At 40.6% G+C, this 21,536-nt stretch overlaps 2 protein-coding genes across 3 annotated transcripts in view; both read right to left on the bottom strand.

The window, feature by feature from the left end:
• Positions 1-2,180: 2,180 nt before the first annotated feature.
• Positions 2,181-11,717, bottom strand: LOC307271145 (sushi domain-containing protein 6). The gene is made up of 5 exons (XM_080053562.1): positions 11,586-11,717; positions 7,475-7,581; positions 5,731-5,934; positions 3,944-4,088; positions 2,181-3,374 (listed from the first exon to the last, which is right to left on the bottom strand). The coding sequence occupies exons 2-5, from the start codon at positions 7,566-7,568 to the stop codon at positions 3,035-3,037; spliced, it is 783 nt and encodes a 260-aa protein (XP_079909688.1). The 5' UTR covers positions 7,569-7,581; positions 11,586-11,717; the 3' UTR covers positions 2,181-3,034.
• A 1,936-nt stretch (positions 11,718-13,653) lies between these two features.
• pak4 (p21 protein (Cdc42/Rac)-activated kinase 4) overlaps positions 13,654-21,536 on the bottom strand; it is a 35,231-nt gene continuing 27,348 nt past the window's right edge. For both annotated transcript variants that reach the window (XM_080054039.1, XM_080054040.1), the window contains exons 9-11: positions 19,418-19,543; positions 19,200-19,334; positions 13,654-18,480 (exon numbers count right to left, since the gene is read on the bottom strand). In XM_080054039.1, the coding sequence (XP_079910165.1) occupies positions 18,325-18,480; positions 19,200-19,334; positions 19,418-19,543 (417 nt within the window). In that variant the 3' untranslated portion in view covers positions 13,654-18,324. The remainder of the gene's footprint in view (positions 18,481-19,199; positions 19,335-19,417; positions 19,544-21,536) is intronic.

Genomic DNA, 21,536 nt, shown 5'->3' with positions numbered 1-21,536 from the left:
CTGTGCTCCCGCGATTGCTCTGTAAACAGTCTCATAGCCTATGTCCTCTTTCCCATCTCCTGCTCCCTCACATCAACTTGACAGATCATAAATATACACTATAATATATATATACAGTTTATAGGCTATACTGTATAGGCTACAGTATAGGCCTATGCCCGTCGCATTTCTTCCCCGTGCCCAGGACAAGATTACGTTTGTGCCCCGCCTTCCCATGCGCACTTCGGTAGAGTCAGAGTGCTGAGAGGCGCGCACTAATGAGCATTAGGTTATCATTAAAAATCCAGGGTAATGGCACAAAGCAGTAGATAACTTCAACATAGTCACTATACGTTCGCTCCGTCTGCTAAGCGCCCTACCACAGGAGAGAGAGAGAGAGAGAGAGAGAGAGAGAGAGAGACGCGCTGACAGGATGCAATGTTCACCTGCGCATCTGCTCCTCCAAGGTGTGTGCCGGTATCGTGCCAAGTTACCGCTGATAAGAATTGTGTCCCCGCCGGCCGGTGAGCGCGCATGCATCAAGTAAAGGGCCCATATATGTTCGCCTTTGACTATAGTATGACTATATATATAGGCCTACTCTGAGTTTGTTTTCACTTTACGCTGCAGCTCCGACTGATGAAAGAGTGTCACTGCCACAACGTGACCCTGTAAAATCAAAAAATCACTGCATAGAAATCTCCATCGGGATGTTTTTATCATTTCCTGATGATTTTACGTTTGCTTGTCCAGTTCAACTGACAGCTGAGTGCTGTCTGATAAGCCGGACAGAGAGCGTCGGAGGAATCCTCCGCCTCTAAACATGTAAACGTTTGAAAAAATGAATAAATAATCAATTAGAGCTTGCCTAAAAATAAGTTTGCCATGTTACTGTTTATTGGATTTAGGATTTTAGCTCATTTGGACGCTGTTTGACCGTCTGTTTTCATTGATATAGCATATTGGCGATATTATAACTACTTTCAGTTTCATTTCTCAAACGTGATTAGTGTTCTAAAAGATACTTCGATTATAAAACAAGAGGTCAAAAATACAGACGATGATTAAACAAATTAATGTATGACTTTATATTTCCTGAACGTTAAATAACGGTCACCGGCCAGACGCTGTAGCCTAGGATCAGAGATCTGCACTCGATTGCTCTTCCTCAAAGAAACCGGATGTGCACATTTTTACTTGAATCTGAATTTTTTCTACTTGAATTTTTTCTACTTGAATTTTTTCTACTTGAATTTTTTCTACTTGAATTTTTTTCTACTTGAATTTGAAAACTTGAATTTTGAATTTTTATTTGAAAGTCATTTGGAATATTAACTGTTTCAGATTCAAGTAAATAAAATTCAGATTCAAGTACAATTAATTCAAATTCAAATGGATAATTCATATTCAAGTGTATACATTCGAATTCAAGTATCAATAATTCAAATGCAGGTTGATCAATTCCTATTCAAGTCGATCAATTCGAATTCAAGTTCTATCAATTCGAATTCAAGTTCTACTGACACAAATCTCTGCCCATAGTATCAACTCAACACTAGAGTGAAACATTTAAAACATTCCTATCAAAAAAGTGTTTATGTGTTGGCTGTTACAGATTCAAATGTATAGAATTGTTTGGGAATACTTCCCTTCTTTAAAGTTTAGTGGGGAAGGTCGTCCCTACTAAATAGGTTGCAACTCATGTGACATACAATTTCACTATCTACAACATTTTACTATAATGCAATACTTTGATTAAATATTGTCATTGTTATCATGTATCATCTCAGGACACAATGCACAGTTGTCTATCACTCCAAAGAGCTCCAAACCCACACAGAGTTAAACTGTAGAGGTCAGTTGAGGTCTCTTGAAAGCTCTGCATGATTGGAGCGTATTGACACTTGAGTTTGAACAGGTGAGCAAACAAACAAACACTAGCTTTATATCCCCAGTGTTACTGTTGTTGTTGTTCTCTGGATAACGTTTGCACTGACTTGCAGCTGGTGAAGGGGAGAGGTCCATAACGTCACGCAAATATCAGAAGTGGATTTAAAATGAACAAAAACCCAGAAATGATTCCTTTAGCATTGGGAGAATGACACATGAGGTGCGTCCAAGAGGTCAAACAGAGAAACATCTCAATATTTATTCAGCATATAATTCTGTGCAATAATACAATGTACAAATAATCTTCCTGCAAGTATCACATACCATATAACAGTTATACATGAAATACATTCAAGGTCTGTGGAGGCTTAAGACGCCCAGAGAGTGTTTGTGAGTGAACATATTCTTCTTCATTTACACTTCACCGGATTAACAGTAGTAACATCTTTTAAAAGATATGTTCTTCTTTTAAATGAACATGTCAACATGTTGTTTCATAAAGTCGCCGTGTATTAGCCTGTGTACAAAGCTGGCTTCAGAATCCACAACACCACAGTCTAATTAGACTCAAAAGCGCGAACAAAAGCCTCAGATATAAATGGAATAGAGTCAGTTGCTGTGGAAACACACAGTTTATTTTTGTTTTTTTGCACTGACTTCACAAAAGAAGTGTGGCTGAGCCCCATCACTGAGGGGAAGGATGGATGACGTCTCCAGAGCAACACTGAAAACACACACACAGGCACTTACACTTTTATATAACTGCTGTGTTGAAACTTTGAAACCCTTTTATATTTAAAATGAAGGGTAAAAAAAAAAACATTTCCAAACAATGAATTTCGTTGTTATCTCACTGGAAACAAAAGGCAGTTTTTTTTTCCTGAATACATGGTGAATAGCCTACAAGGTTTTCACATACTGTACATTCATTACAATACTTTTACGATGTCATTTCTAAATGTCCAATACAGTCACGTCTTGGTGACCTAACTGGCCAATCAGAGTTCATCAGCTTGGTCTTTAAGATAGCGTCAGAGCGTCCCCATGCTGGTGAGCTGGAACCAACCAGGAAAAAGTGCAGAGTCTGCTGTCAGTCGTCATGTGGCTGTTTTCTTCCACTGCTGGGAGATGTAGTCCCACATATGAACCCCTAACAGTCTGTCAATCAAGTGTCCTTGTCATCTGAAAGTGCATTATGAAGCTGCCGGACGTCCCCTTGTCCCGTCCTGTCTCTGCGGTGTGACGATGGGACCTCCTGGTAAGGTGGGGGCGGGGTGTCGGGGCACGGGCCGGAGAGGAGCGGCCGGTTACTGCCGTCCAATTGGCTGTTGAGAGACTGTGATTGACAGCTGGGTGTCTCTCGAGCCAATAGGAGCTGAGTGGGACCGGGGTCTGTGCAGGCGGGGAGGCGCTGCCCCCAGCTGCCGTACATGGCCTCCTCATAGGACGGCAGAGACACAGGGAGACCGTCCACCATCAGGTCCAGCTGGTCTGAGGAGCGACGGCTGCCGGGACACACAGGGAGAAAAATGAATTCATGTGGAATGAGCATTGCAGTTAGTTTAAATTATAACATTTTCTGTTTTCAGAACAGTTTTTATATAGTTTTTTATAGACCAGACTCTTGCTGACCCTGTGTCAAACCTACATTTGAAAATTAAAATTGAAACAACAAGCTTCGGCTTGAGCGCCCCTTCATTGACACCACCTTTGTTCATTTAAACTGATTTTAAACCATAGTTGTCATTTCACACCATGATTACAGCAAAGTTAATTTTGAGTGAAGTAATTTAAAAAAATATATATATTTTTTTTTATCTGCTTGCGGTGGCTGGATATCTCAACCATTTATTCATTATCATAAAACCTCTATTTGGGCTTTTCTGCTCCAGTATTCTTTTTTCAAATTCTCTATCGCAGCATGTGGTGTTCAGGTATATTACAGCCAACTGGTGGGATTTCTGAAATATCATATTTGAGGGTTTTATTTTTCTTCCTGAACACAAAAAGCTTCCAAATGAGCTGAGCTATTCTACAATATTTCCCATTCTTCAGGGTACAAGTTTCTTCTTACCTGGTTGATTGACAGGGGTAGAGGCGGGATTTAACCACCAGGCAGGCGGTGGTGGTGAGCAGGAAGATGGACACGCCCACTGCTGTGGTGGCCATGCTGGGCATCGAGTCATTCACTCTGTCGCCAGAGTTCCTGTTGCTGCTGTCTGAGGAGGAAACAGACTTATGTTGAAACACCACCACAGACACTGTACACCTATCTGCTGTGGCTGCAGGGACTGTTCAGAGATGCAATGATTAATCAAGAAATAAGCATAACAACCCATCATTCACTGCAGCCATGAGACAATAACTAGACTCAGAAATTATTGCATGTGCCTTGGTTACATTTTATATCATTGCAAAAAAGGTAGAAATAACTTAAAAGACGATGCGCTGTGAAAATAAATGATTATCTTTGCGGCATCTTCATGGAAGAACCCGTCACGTCACAGAAACAGATTATCAAATACAAGATCTAGAAAAGGAAGGGTTTTTATTTTATGTGGTTTTCTCTGTGCCCATGACAATACAGAGTACAGCTTTCCATGAGGCGCACGCAGCGTCAACACAGAGGAAACGTTTAATGGTTATTATGGTGGCGTCGCCCGCTTCCTCATTCTGCGTCTGGCTTCCTGTCGCAGTGCGTTTGAGTGAATGGTGACAGAGGAAGTGGAGGCTGGTCTGAGGAAAGTAAAGATTCTAGTTCCCCTGCAGAGAGTGTGAGTGCGTCTGCGTCTCTCTGTTAAGTAGGTCAAAAGATAAAAGGTGGGCAAAGGGCGGCTGGGACTGGTGCAGGGTTTGTAAAGTAATAGTGATGAAACTCAACTTTACCTTGAGAAAGACCTTGAGTTCTTGCAGCAACATATTTATGCAGATTTACGGTGCAGCACTATAAAACACAACGTGGCCTCTCTATGAAGTGTTTTTGCTCCATAAAACACATATTTGAAGTAGCCTATATGCAGTAGGCTATCCCTATTGGGCAACAAACCCCAAGGTCAACAATGGCCCACCGTATGCTTCCTCAACACTCAAAAAAAGAAGGAAGTGTCATTAAGTGACTGATCAGCCTTTAGACCGTCTGGCTCAGTGCAGTGATGTGTCATGAAACTGAGCTAATCATTGAGGAGCGTCGTGATGTCCGGCGCTGCTGCTAAGAGTCCAAGAACATCTGCTGACTAATATAGAGGGGAATTTCCGGGAATTTCGCATGACTTCTTTGCATGACGTATTGATACAAAATGAATGAATTACCTAAATATAACTGATTTGATTTGAGAATATTAAATGCAACCAATGACTCTCTGACAATACAATAAAGTTCTGTACATAGAAAGTTAAGTTTTTATTCTACTCCCGGTTCGACGAAGCCTGTCGTATCGTCCATTTTATTTATTCAGGCTGCTTGATGTGGCCGAATAGACAACAGACTAAAGTATTGTTTGGCAGTGGGCAGTGTTTGGGTCAATGTGCGAGTGCAGTTACCAGATATTTTTATTGTAAATGAAACTGTTTACTATGACTATTATCACAGTTCCCAAACCAGAAGTGACTTCTGTTGTCAGACCAACCAACTTACATTTGAGAAGCTAAAGGTAAATTCTCTAAGCGTGAACATTACCAATCTGTGAAGGGATTGATTCACTTTTTGCAGCTGAATTATTAGTAAAGTGGATTCACAGACCCAAATGGATTCAAATCAGTCAATGCATTCTCCCTAATTATTCAGAGCAGATACTTTTAAGGCAAACACAACTACTATATTGTTAGTTGGAATCCAGGGTATTTAGTCTTTTGACCTCTTACCTCTGATGAGGATGCAGGCCGGTATGGGAGGCGACCAGCTGCCGTGGCGACACCTGGAAACCCTGAACTTGCTGTTGATATGGTAACCGGGCTCACAGAAGAAATGGATGGAAGTCCTCTGGTGGAAACCTCGACAGGGCGACGGGTCACAGCGGAAACCTCCATGTTCTGGCACCAGAGGGTGACTGCAGTTACTCAGTCTGCCTATAAGGGACACACAGCAAAGGGATGAGAGCAAGTTGGGACATTGGGTACTCACACAATGTTTTTTTTTTAAGATATTTTTTGGCATTTTTATGCTTTATTGATAGTGTAGAGACAGAGTTGAAATGGGGCAGAGAGGGGAGTGACATGCAGAGAACGACCACGGGCTGGAATCGAACCCGGGTCCGCTGCTGGCCGAGGCCCATGGGGGGGACGCCCTACCAACTGAGCTAAGGGCGCCCCACACAATGGTTATTGGTTAACGTTTATATTTTTCAGAATTAAAACAACATTTCCCATAAAACCCCCTTTCCTTCTCACCCTCCTCAACCCTCTCTGCAGCATTTCACCACATGCATTTGCTTTCGTTTGGACACCAAAGATTTAGCTCTGTTTGCATTTAAATAACAGTGATGTATTTTTCTCATTTTGTGCAGTAAAGCAAACCCAGTGGAGAGAAATAGGTACAGTAGATAGATAGATAGATAGATAGATAGATAGATAGATAGATAGATAGATAGATAGATAGATAGATAGATAGATAGATAGATAGATAGATAGATAGATAGATAGATAGATAGATAGATAGATAGATAGATAGATAGATAGATAGATAGATAGATAGATAGATAGATAGATAGATAGATAGATAGATAGATAGATAGATAGATAGATAGATAGATAGAGCTGCCCATTATCAGTTGTTTCTCAGAAGCTGCCTTGTCTGTGTGAACAATGGCATGCTGAATGCCCGTGTGTCTTTGTGTTGTTGCTGTTGTTGTGGTGGAACTCAGAGCTCAGTGTCGACAGTTTGATACATGGCGAGTGAGTGTTACGCCAGCTGTGAATAACACTGGTACAGTGTGAAAGGGCTGCAGGGTGATATTTTTACTGTAAACAGATGCTGAAATGTCAATGACACGCAGATGGTCAGGATTTGGATTAGATACTTACATTTAAACATGTATGTCCACATTAAGACATGCTGCAAGCTATTTCCCTGCAACTCCCCGCTTAATCAGTTGCCCACAGCTCAGTGGGCAGAGAACAAAGTTACCCACTTCCTCTATTTCTTAACCTTCCATCTTAAAAGTCTGCGTCTGCAAAAAATATAGTTTCCACTGCCTCCACAAGCTCCTTAACCCCAAACATCAACATGTGAAGAGTAGGTCAAGTGTTGCTGAGAGTGGAAACTCACTAGAGGTTCTACTGAAGGAGCTACAAGGAGCTTCACTCAAGTGGTTTCACAACATTAGAGTTAAACCACTTACAATTTAAATTGAAATGATTGCACTCATGCAACATAGAAACCACATTTTAGCATCCTTGTGCAACAGTGCCAAAAGGGTTCGACTGTACATCTGTGATATGAACTATAATATGAATTCCACTATAAGGGCAGCTCTGATAGAAGAAGAGACAGTTTCCAGCCTCTGAAACAGAGTGAACAGAAAGTAGCAACATCTACAGCGTAAAGTTCATTTAGTGTTTCACCTCAGTCCCCTAAACAGTGTAATGAAACTGGGATGAGAGGTCATACCTGCAGTGATGAGCGGTGAGAAGGCCAGGAGGAGGAGTCCACAGAGCAGAGGGAGACAGCCACACGGCCACGGAGTCAGGACTGACCCAGACATCAAACCAGACTTCCTACAGACACAAGAAGCGATAGAGAGTCAGAAGCAGAACACACACACACACACACATTCAGGAGATGCTTAAAAGCAGCTCATGATTGGAATGCAATAACACAAAAGACTTAATGTTTCATAATTCAATCACTTAATTAAAGTTTTTTAAAAGAACTTTACAGGAAACTAAAATGCAGCAAAAATATTAAAAATAAAAACATCAGGAGGAGACCACTTTCTTAAATCGACATCTACATATATTAAGAGAAATGCTCTAAATTACTACACTTTTATTAGGAATTTGGGTGAAATGTTGTCAGAAGAGTAAATAAATACATTTCTGCTATCTATAAATAATAACACTAAGGACACTGATGAGAGCAAATAAAATTAGATACAAATGTAAAACCCTTCTCCTGTTCAGACCAAACCTCTCACAACACGACTGTAAACCTGGCCCGAGTTCAACCTCTCAGTCGACCGATAATGAAACTATCACCTCACATTGTTTACTGAGTCAACAGCGTCCATATTGACCAAGGCTACCACCTGACAGAGCAGCAGCAGCACAGCACAAACTGAACTATAGTCAGGCTGAAACAGAAACACATCACCACAGCCACCAGAACCTTTTCCCAAAATGACTCGCACTGCGCTCATCCCAGACATGCACTTCCTGTAGTGCCAGCCTAAATGCCAAGGTGTTGTGTTTTTCACTGTGAATAGTGAGTGTGTAGGTGGCCTTTGCTGTCTCTACATGTGTTTTCAGCTTTCAACTCAAGGGAGATGCCAGTCATCTGTGGAGCAGCGAGGGAGGGCCCCCTGTCACCCAGTGCCAGTCACGCTCAGATCGGTGCACACACAATCACACACACACACACACACACACATGCACGCACACATGCACACGCACACACACACACACACACACACACACACACACACACACACACACACACACACACACATGCACAGCTCCATGCGGCCACAATCTGCGTGGGAGATCTGCATCTTAGTCATCATGGCACTGCCTGTGTGATATCATATCTTCTGCTTAAAATGTTTGTCAAGTTGAAAGCCACATAATTATTCTGACAAACTAAATTAATTCAGTTCTCTTCCGTGTGATTACTGTACGTTATAATGCTTTTATAAATGGGATTTTTTTTTACCTGACATTTCATGGTAACACATTTTCATTGCTGGTACAATCTGACACTGTATTATTGCAGAGGCACAGAAAATGACTGACAACTCGTTAGAGATTCATAACAGGTGACTTCACACTTGAAAAGGGAACTGGATGTCCTCTTCTGATAGGATTTTACTAAGTGTGTGTCTGAGTCTGTCATCTCCTCTCCATCATCCACACCTCTGTTCCATCACATGCTAAGTGCATTTTTTTTAACTGAAATTGTGCAGCTTATACTCACAACCATATAGTGTTAAAGCATAACAATACCATTATAGTGTTTAACAGAAGCCTTACCCACCCACATTTATGTAAGCACACTCTTCACTGGTGATTCAGATGAATTTGTCAAACATTATTTCTTAATAGCTGTGAACACTCTGTGCCAAGTTGCTTCTTTCTTAGAAACATGTTTTGGTGCACAGGAAGTAATGCATCTTTAATGTTTCTAGCAACAACAAGCGTGTGTTTGGTGAAAACAGAGGAAGAGCAGGGTAGATAGAGAGAGAGAGAGAGAGAGAGAGAGAGAGAGAGAGAGAGAGAGAGAGAGAGAGAGAGAGAGAGAGTGATGACGCCACAGACAAGAAAAAAAGATGCCCGCACATTTTTCCACTGGGAAAATCCCAGGAAAAAACCAAGCTTCAGGAAGCACGCACAAAGGCCTGATCAGATAGAGAACCAAAACAGAAAACATGAGGATGACCACTGGGAGGTTCACGTTGACTCACATCTGAACCACATCAGACACGCTCTGGTTGATGAGTAGCTGCGGAGTCGACGCTGAACTTTGCTCTTTCTGCTCTGCTGCTTTACAATATGTGAGAAACAAACAGAGTCAAACCATGCAGGGTGACGCTTATATAAAATGTCAAGGGTTGGGTTCTTTTTTTATTTATTTTTTATCTTTTATTAAGAACTGAATCTTATTTTGTAAACCCCAACTGAGGAAAAACACACCTGCACTAATTTCCAGTCTCATTATGACACACGGTGCACAGATTTAATTCACTAAAGATTTAGGGCTCAGAAAACATACAAAACTAATTTCATCAACTCGATTCCTTCATGAGGTTTCAGAAGTCGCACACAGAAAAGGATGTATCTAGATATGTTTGGAGTCTCAGAGAGTCTCCTACACACACATTCATGAAACCTGCAAGGCAAGTTTGTGCACAAAAAGGAAATTCAACTCAATTTGGATTTAAATTAAGTCTGCAGAAAAAGGAGAAGAAACATACAGTATAAAAGGGGAATTAATTATATATTTTGCAATCATTGTGATTATTTTTTACACATGTGGCATTGGGGAAGTAAATCAGATTTCCTAAGGAGAACAGAAATGTTTTACCAGCAGACCACACCTCGTTGAGTTCCTCTTTACTGTATTACATTTGATAATATGTCAATTTCATGTTAATAAACGGGAGAACGGTGTGATGCATGTAGCATGTCACAACTAGATTCTTGGTCTGTTGGACGGAGTGGAATAAGTTTGTAAAGCTTTCATCAGCCAGTCTACACAATGCTGGATGTTGCATGGGCTGGTCAGGTCACAGGGATGATGTAGTGGTGGATGGGGGAGAATTTTTAGAGTAAAATGCTGGTTAAACTACAAGCTAATAAACGTTGGCATAAGAAGGTTTATTTTTGGGTGGCTGGTGGTTTTCCCCCTTGTAATGAGGAACATCTTGATAGGTTATGTGATAATGTTATTACTGTAAACCCAATATGAAAGTAAAACAGATCTGGCTCAAATGACATGTTTCTGCAGATGAATTAGACATCACAGATCATATCTTTACCATTCATCCCATTATCAATATCTTGTATATCATTTTAGATTGTATATTGGATATTTATTCATGTGTTTATCACCAGTTCCACATAGACTAGGTGTTTATAAGCGTATGGCCTTGCTGTGTTTTTCTTTTTCTAATCTAGTGTGCATGTAACTGAGGATCTAACAACGCCCTTTCAGAGATAGATTGTGTGGAATTACATTGAAGAAAGCCAGGTGTTGCTATGGAGAACACGTCCGCTATCACACTGCACTGACAGTCTTATCTGTGAGTCAAGTGGTGCCACTCGAGGTAAAGGAGAGGTGTTCACACACATACACACTACGCACGCGCGCACACACACACACACACACACACACACACACACACACACACACACCATAGGCTACAGAGCACAGATTGCATTGGACAGATTGCAGTAGCCCTGCAGCTATTTATAATATATTCACATCAATGACAAATCTACAAAAGTTAAAAAGAAATTCCAATCACAATATCTGTGACATTTCATATTGTCTGTTTCTGATCGACCAACAGTCCCCAGAGATAGTAATGTTTCACTGATATAAAAACAGGTAAAGCAGCCTTTGAGCAGCATAGTGCATTTAATCTTAGTGTTAATAAAACGCTTAAAAATACAACAACAATGACTCCTGCAATCAACATGGGGTCCAATATAAAAACCTCCAGAGAGTCCAAGACCAGTGGAATCCCCTCAGTGAATCAAAGCGATGGACGCACTGTTATTGTGAAGCCCCTTTTGTCTCCCAAGCCAGCGACATCAGTGTGTGAAAAGAAGCTTCACGATAATTCACGATTCATTATTAACCACCAGGCCCTTTGTCATCCCTGTAACATCTATAATCAGCCATTAGCGACGTCTGCATTTTACATTTAGGATCACGACATTTCACATCCTTACATTCTATTATTCCTTAACACGTTAAAATCAGCTGATGGTGAGACACCTATGCTACGCCCACTCTCATTGATCGCGCAACGTTAAAGCAGTTATAAGTAAAAGCGTCTCACCTGAGGGGCGAGAGCGAGCGAGGCAGCAGCAATGTGAATGTGCACAGGAGGCTGCGCGAGCTTGTGTTTTCCTCCGCTTGTGTTTCCTGAGGGACGGGAGAATGTGAAGATGTGAAGGATCCCTCTCTCTCTCTTGGGTCTCCTACTGACTGACTGACGGTCGCTGCTCCTGCTCGGCAACAAGTGCAACTTCTTTTCGCTCTCGCTGACTCATCGATCAGCTGTGTTTGACACAGACACCCAGGCTTCCCATTGGCCGCCGCGCAACGCCAAAACCCCGCCCACCTGTGTGGCAGCGTCACATTCTGGAAACGCTCCCTTTATTTCACACTACCACCACAGTAGGCCTATCACACACACTATACACACCCTATTTACCCAATTAGTTCCTCTCTTTTTCCTTTAACACACACCCGTGCTGTTATTTAGTATGAGGAAATTGTGGTCAGTTCATAGGCCTACATAAAAATAATAATAGGCCTAATAGCCTAGGCTACAGGAGGCTAAAATTATTGTTATAACATTTGAAATGAAAGCCTAGACTCAGGAGGCAATATAGGCATTTTTAAATGGGTTCAAACTACAGTTACAGTCTTTTACTTGATCTAATATTTACACTTCTTTCTAGCCTACATGAATTTACCGCTTGCTTATACCTTCAGATATCACTGTAGGCCTATAGGCTATGTTAACTTTATGACTTGTTTATACCTGCAGAAATCACAGTATTTATATACATGTATTACCTGTTTATACCTGCACACCACACTGTGTATAGCCCCTATACATGTACAAGCTGTTTACATATCAAAGTAGCCTACAGGTCATAAAAGTCAATCTGCTTGTTGCGCTAGTCACACTCCTAACCATGAATGTCAACTAAAACTTAAGATATTTCAGCGTGGCTAAAAATGGAAGCAAATCTAAGACCACTTCTCTTATTTCAACCCGAATAGTTTTTCTTCTCTACTTTGAATCTAGAAACAACAAAAAAGGGTTAAGGTTAGATAAATACATATTAAAGTAAATATAATCTAAAATTCCTTGTAACTGATATTTGTATTTTCATTCTTCAGTGGTTTAGTTTAACATGGTGAAGCAGAATGAATGTGTCCTTCCTGTATTGTTGGTTATACTGTTTCTTATTGCCTGTGTCCATACGAGGTGGTGACCTAGTTTCATGTGTCAGGTGCAGCAGCTTCTCTTTTCTCTATGACAACAGTAAACAATAAAATAACTTTTTTTCAAAATGGCTGACCCTGCAATGCATCAATGCAAATCAACTCTTTATTATAAATGTAGCTTTAAATTATCTTAAGGAAGTCACAAAAGGAATGAAAAAGGAGAAAAAACTCTTTAGTTTTCGTCTTTACTTTCTATCCTTGATAGGTCCGTCCACACACAGGCTGTGGTGTGCTGTGGTCTGTAATCACTAGCTGTTTACTGTTCGCTATTTGGGGGGTGAGACTTTTACAGTAAAAGCTGAAGAGTTGCAGACTGCAGTGACTAACTTGACGGAAGTGCTAAAAATATGCGGTGCTGACTGTGCCTGCTGCTGTGTCTTCAGGGTTTGAACTGAAAGCTGCTCTGAAGTATGAGCTCATCAGGCAGCCTGTGGAAACCTTACCAGGCCTGTAACTAATTAATAGGTTTGACTGAAGGACGACTTTCAATTTAGACCTCATTATAAAAACATCTGAGACTGTAGAGCCCAATCCATCAGTAGAGAAACCGTAGGGCTTTTATTGACTAAGGCGAGAAGCAGCCGATCGTGTGTTCAATTGAAGTTTTAAAGTTTGATGGACAACATAGGATAGTGGCCAGAAACCAAAGCTCTGATCTGAGCAATATCAGATACACTCATTAACATTACACAGTGAGATCATTGCATTGCTATTCTGCACGTGTTATGATGTGACATGCATGCTTTTAAACTCATGTTTTCATGTTGAGAAATTTCTTCCTTGATTATTGGTCCTTTGTCCACCTTTATGAGGAACCACATTTCAAAAACATACACAAACGAGTCAAAAAGGAAACAGACGCCATCGATTACTTTTACAAAATCTGTATTTGCAAAATGAAAAAAAAAATAAGTAAAATTTGCAAAGTGTAGTCTATGTTTGTACAATACCAGTGAATTTTACAAAAGAAAATGGTGCAGGAAGGTTTGTCTCTGAAAATGATGTTTGACAAAACATGTCAACACTGCGACAGATGAACAAAATCAGCTTTTACACAAGAGTCAGTGAGAATCATTACACTCCATTAGAGAAAATAAACCATTTGATTTGTATTTTTTGTCACATATTTCATATTAATAATTCGAGTTGAATGGTTGGTCAGTAGTGGTCACCAGAAACAAGTCAGTCACCACATGTTTATGGTGAAAACCAGAGAGAAGTCCTGTGTGGGGATTTTCCAAGAAGCAAGACCACTTACAAGACAATCCCACCAAAATGACTGTCGAGATGCCGCTAAGCAAGGCACTAAACTCTGAACAGCAGCACTGGAGCTGCTCATCAGATATAAGAATAACTGAAAGAAATGAATCCCAGTAGTCCTGCTTCTAGGAAAATCCATTCAAATTCGACTTTGTCTCTTTCAGGAAAATTAGAGCCACTTTATAACCATGTTTACAAAAAGAAACCTGGAATTTCCTCAATCTGAAGAGGTCTCAGCAATTTTGAAAAATATCAGGAATGTCAATAAGAACTGTCACTTTTTAAAGCATCAGTCGAAAGATGCAAACACCACTCGGCATAGAAATGATGTGAAGCCTTTCCAGATATGCAAGATAATGAAAGGAGAAAAGCGTTGTGGAAAATCTCCAACAGTCGTAGTGTCAGTCAGAATTATATTCCTAGTAGTGATTGTAAATGTTAAGGCATGAACTCATCCATATGCACACATACGCATACAACTATTACACACAGACACACACATACACAGCAGTAGAATCTGGTCCTTAAAATGTAGTTACGGTCCACTGAATAATAAGTCCACTGGTAGAGTTAACAGATTTTAGGATTTTTTTCACATTGACAAACAAAGGAAAATTTAACTAATGTGAGATGAAACATAACAAGAACAAGAAAGGCATGGGATGACATTTTTGACAAAATGTTTCAGCTTTTTGTTTTATCCCCCCCCCCCTTTCATCTTAGATTATAATTGTTTTCCTTTTAAGTGGCCCTAATACTCTGTCAAACATATAAATCCCAACATTAACAGGTCAGTATAACCAATTCACTAGCCTCTAAGGGCCTCTCATAAAGTACAGCAGAAAACACTTCAGCGTTTAGCAGGAGTAGGTTCTCACCACCGTCATTGTAAAGTCTTTTTTTGTTGTCAATCAGTATGTTTTTAAACATAAGTGAATGATGTCTGAAAACGGAATTTTAAAAGAATCAAGTGGGGTCAATATTAAAATGAGAGATTCTGAAAACGGGGAAATGTAAAGTGTCTTATTATAAAAAGTATCACAGACCTGGACAACACCTGATTGTCATTCAGTCAATTATTTCTTAGCTCGGCAAATGTCTCCAATGACAAATACAGTACGTTACAACAGTTTACGTAATCTGTGTTTTACTGTGGACAGCATACTGACAGCACAGCGGATCATTTAATCTGGTGAGCCCAAAAACATGTTTCTAAAAGGAAAAGAAAGTGGTGCGGACAAAGTTTACAATATATTTTTGTTCAATGTGCGGTGGCTCAAATCAAACAACATCCAGCTCGGGCATGGACATGTAACGTAGTTAGAGACAACGATGTTAGAAAGGAAGTCTATTCATTCTGGGTTAAGGTGCAGCCTAATGGAGTCAGCACCATCTCAGTAACCACAGCATTAAACACATTTGAAGGGTAGTGTAGCTACACAGCATTAATAAACAGGATAAAGGTGTTGTCCAGAGCGAACTGTGCTTTGAAGGAAGTATCAAGATTTTTGGAAAAAATAAAAGCGTTGGAACAAAACCTACTTTCTGCTTATGAAAGTCTTTTTCCCCACTCTTCGTACACAGGCCTCGTTGGTTTAAAGTATAGAATGTATAGCAGTAGAAATATACGGTATATCTATGTGGAAAATACACGACAATTTGCGCAACAAGAACAGCGATTGTGCTACGTCATCACAAGTGGGAGAAAAATGAGAAATCAGTGGGAAGTACTCTAGGTTCAGAATCAATATCTTATCAGAAAAGCTACTTGACTGCTTTGGTCTGAGGCTCTGTGGAAGGCATAGAAGGATTGGAAACAGTAGGGAATGTATCTGCAGGGCGTGTTTATGTACATCTATGGAGGAATTACAAACCACATTATCTCCACATTTCATCTTCTGTATAAACGACTGTTTCTTTTCTACAAGGTACAGTGTGAAACTACAGATGCCAGTTCATGAAGACACCTCCTGTTTCTAGTTTGATAGAATCGGGGCAGAAGTGGGTGGATAGTTAACCGACCTGACAAACACTGAATTGTAAACAATTCTCTTCAGTGGGGGTTTGGTACAAGGGACAATCAGGTGAGAATGTGAAAGTGAATTCATCATATTTATCCTGTTTTCCAAATTGCTTCTCAACGTTAAATTTAAATTGAAGCGATTACTGAATCGGTAACTAATGGAGGACCAGTCATTCTTTTAACTCCTACGTTTGAGAGTGTGTGTATAATTAGCAGCAGCCAGTTACTCGTGTTCAGTGTGTATTTTTTAATGAAAGCGTTTCCTGCCTTTTAAGTACTTCCGTTATCCTCCAGTCATCTGCCCAATGGTTCACTTTCACAGAACACACGCTTGCCGACTAAAATGCAAACACTAAAACAATAACAGATCCCAAAAATCTTCACACCCACATTAGGAGTAGGAGAAACATACATATAACATACATATCTAAAGAAAGCTGCTTTTTTCTTGCCGATTTGTAACATTCTTTTCTGTGTGCCGTCACTGCCCGCTCAAGCACTCCCACTACGAAGTGGATGCTGGAAGGCTCTGCCAGATGCACTAACTAGGCAATCAAACATTAATCCATTCAATCGGACAACCAGCGTAGTAGTTGGGAAACGATGAGCAACTCCTCCACATCCGCAGCAGGTAATTTACTGTAAACAGTCGATTAATGTTTGTTGAAGTTGAGAGGTGACGTTATTAACAAGCTGATGTGAAGCACAGATGTCCACTACTTGTTTTACAAGCAGTGCATGTTCAATTTCTATCTCAAAGGAAGAACCATTAGTTTGTGAAGTGAGTTGACTATCAGCTGAAATAGTTAAAATTGTTCCTCTAGAAACACCAAGGTAAAACCCAGTCTTTTAAAAGAAATATTGATCAAAAAAAGTTTCACACCCATTCAATTCTCAGGGGATGTATTTTTGTCTTCTGTCCTTTTCTCTTTCTGTCAAACGTGCCTGCTCATCACGGGTGTCACCATGACCACTGGGGTTTATGGTCATAAATGTCATATCTGGTCACGTCTAAACAAACTACATCAAATGTCTAGTGTCTATTGTCTTGCAGGAATCAAACCGGGAGTGCAGCTTTATCTCTCGTGTCGACAGTGCTTCAATTATCATCACATCTCTCTCTAAAATACACCTGGAAACAAATCATCATCATAATAAAATCAATCAAAGAATAGAGATAGTAAAACGTCAAAACTGATATATCTCTCTATGTTCATTGTACTTACACAGGAAAAGGAGGAAATAAAAAAAAAAGAAAATTCATCTGTTAAAAAAACCCACAACTCCAGTGTTTACCTTTTGACTTAGTGTATGTTTGCTTGTGTACAACAGGAAACTAGTATTTATATGGCTACAAAATAAAAGTCTGTCCGACTGGTTTCTGAGCCAAAACGTTTCCTCCCTCAGTAGTAAGTTCTGGGTGTGATGAGGATAGTGTCCGGGTCTGGGGTCCGTCCGCGATAGAAGTCTTTGTAGTGTGAAAACTCATCTTCCAGACTGTAAAATAGATGTGAGATTAAAATGTTGCTCTGTCCGTCTCTTAAAAATCTCAGCCAATGAGCTTGCGGCTCCTTCAAAGCATCTGATTGGTGTGCAAAACCCCACCTTCACACTTGAAATCCAGGTAAGGTCCAAAAGGAAAAAACAAAAAACATCCACAATCCTCAATCGTTCCAGGTCAGACCCTTCAGTTAACAACAAAAGCGACTAAAATCACTCAACAGGCGAGTTGTGGTTTCTCACTCTCACACACACACACACACACACACACACACACACACACACACGAGCCATGAAACACTGTCATTAACAGTATTGGCAACATATGCTCACATCCACACACTCATGTACATACACACACACAAACACTCATGTACACCCGGCACGCACACACACTTGCACACCTGCACAAACACACACAACAAAAGCGCCTAAAATCACTCAACAGGCTAGTTGTGGTTTCTCACACACGCACGCACGCACGCGAAACACTTTCATTAACAGTATTGGCAACATATGCTCACACCCACACACTCATGTACACACCCGCACACACAAACACACATGCGCAAACACACACACTGCCTTATTGCCTCTTATTAAGGGATTTCACTCCCTACAGTTCAGTGATTCACATATGAAAGATAGAATACTCCTGCACAGCCAGTTTACAGTCGCACGTTTTTCCTCCCAGAAGCACAGAGCCCTGGACTCTGTGTGTAAGAGTATTCTGTTCCATGTGGACATGTCGCCCTCCAGAGAGTCACATGTCTCATCTCATCCTGTTCTGCCTCATCAGAGGGACGATACAGGAGGGCGGACCGGCCTTTGTGAGGAACGGGTGTTTGAGAAGCTCGCTGGCTGAAGCCCTCTGAGCCGGCTCACGCACCAACATCCTGTCTAGGAAGCCTTTCAGGAGAGGGGACACCTGAGAGAGAGGGAGAGAAAACCACATGGTCAGTTGTTGGTGTTGTTACTCAATACATCCTACTTTCTAAACGTGAAGGAAAGGAACAAAATCACTGCATGTAATTCATTTGAAAAGCATTTTAATCTACATTCTTATATTTAAGATGCTATTCACGATAAAGCAGCAGCTCCTTTTTTGGGGATCAACTCATTCACGTTGGATTTATTTTCTTTATAATTATCCCTTCTGAGGAGAAGGTGCCAGCACTGATTTATTTAGCTCTAAATCTTATTGCCTAAGTGAATTACTTGCGACTATTAATCAATACGCTGGCAGTAGTACTGTGATTTGTGCAGAGATGAACCTCTGTCATTGTTCCTCAAAGAAACCAATACAGAAGAAGTCAATAAGAGGTCATAGATTACTCAACTCTCCTTTATTGTAGTGTCTCACTTCTCAAGGCAAATAAATAACTGCTGCAATAAAAAAAAATGCTACAGGCCATAATCAAACCCTTTTCCTCAGGTCCGGTCTTGTTATAAAGAAAAAGACCAACTGTAAATTGATCGCAAGGATTCAAGCAACTGATGTTGCTGCTTTGGGCGAAGGGATACCACAACACCAATGGGACACAAACTACTTCCAGATGTGTGTTGGATACTGTAGATCCCTGATATCTACTAACGGGGCTTCTTCACACACTGTGCTCTGTCTAACTCAAGCTTTGGTCTCTGTACCTTGTGCAGGTTCTTCAGTTTGGGAGGCAGGTTGTCTCGGATCATCTTCATGGCTTTGAGCGGCGGCTCGTTGAAGTACGGCGGCTCCCCATCCACCATCTCTATCACCATGACACCCAGAGACCAGATGTCCACCTGCACACAGTGAGGAGAAGACACATGTTCGTTCAGATGTTCAAATAACAAATACTGAGTGAAAGTAAAGTGTGAGTTTCTACCTCTGGTCCATAAGGCAGTCTAGATATGAGCTCTGGTGCCATCCAGTACGGCGTTCCAACCAGAGACTTCCTTCTTTGCACTTCCTTTGACACCTGGGCACAGAACCCAAAGTCTGACAGCTTCACCTGGAGAGGAAACAGAAAAGTCAAGATTATTTATTCACAGAAATACACATCACATCATAGTTAGTGTATGTGAGGATGGATAACTCTGCATCCACTATAGTTATGCTCAGTTTGATTGTGTAACACGACAAATCAGTTTGGAGGGAAAGTCTAGCACCACACTGCAGTGCATGTGGTTTGACAGTAGTGTAATCATGGTACACATAAATAAATATTATTCCAGTAATAAACATTTTTCTATTATGGGCAGATTAATAAAAAAATAAATAAAAAAAATGCATACAGTATATACTTATTTTTTTTGTCTCAGTGGCATAGAAATATCCAATCGCTTTGGTATATCTGGGTCACAGTGTTGTATGCTTCAATAGTCAAGTTGATTAGTCAAAGTTCCTTGTAAGCATCCACCCCTCTTTCTGGTAACACTTATGCATAGCTGGGTTTCTAAACAGAGAACTAGTCTTTGATGGTAGCCACACAGCTGGTTTTTAGCCTCACGTGGCTCAGAAAGAGAAACGAAACCAACTTGTGATGAGAACCGCTGCACACACATACAAACACTCACATTGGACGGACAGTGCAACTCGATGGGTGCCACAGACACACTGAACTTCATAGACCACATCATAAACTTTAATATGAATCGGATAATGAAATGAATACTAGAGTTAACCCAAACATATGTCCAATGATTTGTGTATAAAATGAATGAGACCTCAACCAACACACAGGTGCACGCAGATCTACTAAAACAAACCCGCCCTATAGTGACAAGAAACCCTTCAGGCTTGGTTGAGTCTGCATTCCCCCGACAGGCATCACACTCAAACACAACCCAGCACTACAACACCACAGCGGCCAGCTGGAGTATAACATAGTAAATTAACTTCAAAAAGTCATTGGAACACAAAAAGAAAACCACAAACTGTGAGCTGCTTCTCATTTTAAAAACATTTTCTGTTCTAGGTGTTGATCGATTGAAACCCTTTTCACACTCTGTTACAAGGTGTTACATGTGGTGTGCAGCACGACAAACATTTAAGCTGTGTTTCCAACTTAAAAAAACTTCATTTGGAAAAGGATACTATGTCAGCCTGTTGATCATAAACTTAAGTAAACAAACCTTTCCTTATCATCAAATGAGTGACAAAGATCATTACATCTACCTACATATCCAGACTTTAAATGTCACATTTGTGCATCTTTACTGAGATCACGTATGGCAGTGACACTTACTGTCCTCTGATAAAAACATTAGCGGGATTATGAGAAACATTAAGTGGTCCCTTTAGGTGCCTTATCTGCCTCACTGAGCTCCACAGTGTAGAATAAGATTCACTTCACAGTGACTGTTCAGAGCAGCCTGGCCATGCATACAGCTGGAGGCCGAGGCGATAGATGAAACCACAGTGCATCAAAGAGACAATAAACCACACAAACTCAGCTGTTTAGCTGTCATCAGCGACACTGCGGTTAGCTCATCTTAGCACCACATTACATGTGTCACTTGCATAAGATATGGTGTTGTCGGAGGCTTAGTAAAAAAAATAAAAAATAAAAAATTGTGGAAAAATTGTTAAGTAGGCAGCATAGCATCATCAGAAATAATTTACAATATAAATTCTCCTAAACATAAATACAGAAATGGCATCTCACCTTCTTCCACCCAATCAACCATTTACAAATAAGTGATTTCATGATTTAGCTTCCGTCAACTTATTGGTCTTAGTCAAAATGCATGGGGATGTCAGGCTGAAACCTGAGATCAACAGAACCACACATCTATGCATCTGCACAGTAAACAAGTAAACAGCAGTTTCATATCATCCGGACGACAAGTGAAAAACACAGACTTGAGACTTGGCCTGGGACACACCCCATGACAAGTTTCTTTTGCATTGGTCTTTCAGTGAAAACGTGTTGGTTTACTGTAGAAAAGCAGACATGTGCTTGTCAACAGGCAGGAAGTGATATGGCATCTGCCTCAGTTCTA

Source organism: Ammodytes marinus (genome assembly GCF_949987685.1).
Source record: "Ammodytes marinus genome assembly, chromosome: 3".
Classification (NCBI taxonomy): Eukaryota; Metazoa; Chordata; class Actinopteri; order Uranoscopiformes; family Ammodytidae; genus Ammodytes; species Ammodytes marinus.
This window is presented reverse-complemented; position numbering and strand designations above follow the sequence as displayed.

Coding starts and splice junctions, on each gene's coding strand:
- LOC307271145 (XM_080053562.1), bottom strand. CDS start 7,568: ATGTCTGGGTCAGTCCTGACTCCGTGGCCGTGTGGCTGTCTCCCTCTG. Junction 5,935..7,474: donor CTCACCGCTCATCACTGCAG/GTATGACCTCTC, acceptor TGTCCCTTATAG/GCAGACTGAGTAACTGCAGT. Junction 3,375..3,943: donor TACCCCTGTCAATCAACCAG/GTAAGAAGAAAC, acceptor GTGTCCCGGCAG/CCGTCGCTCCTCAGACCAGC.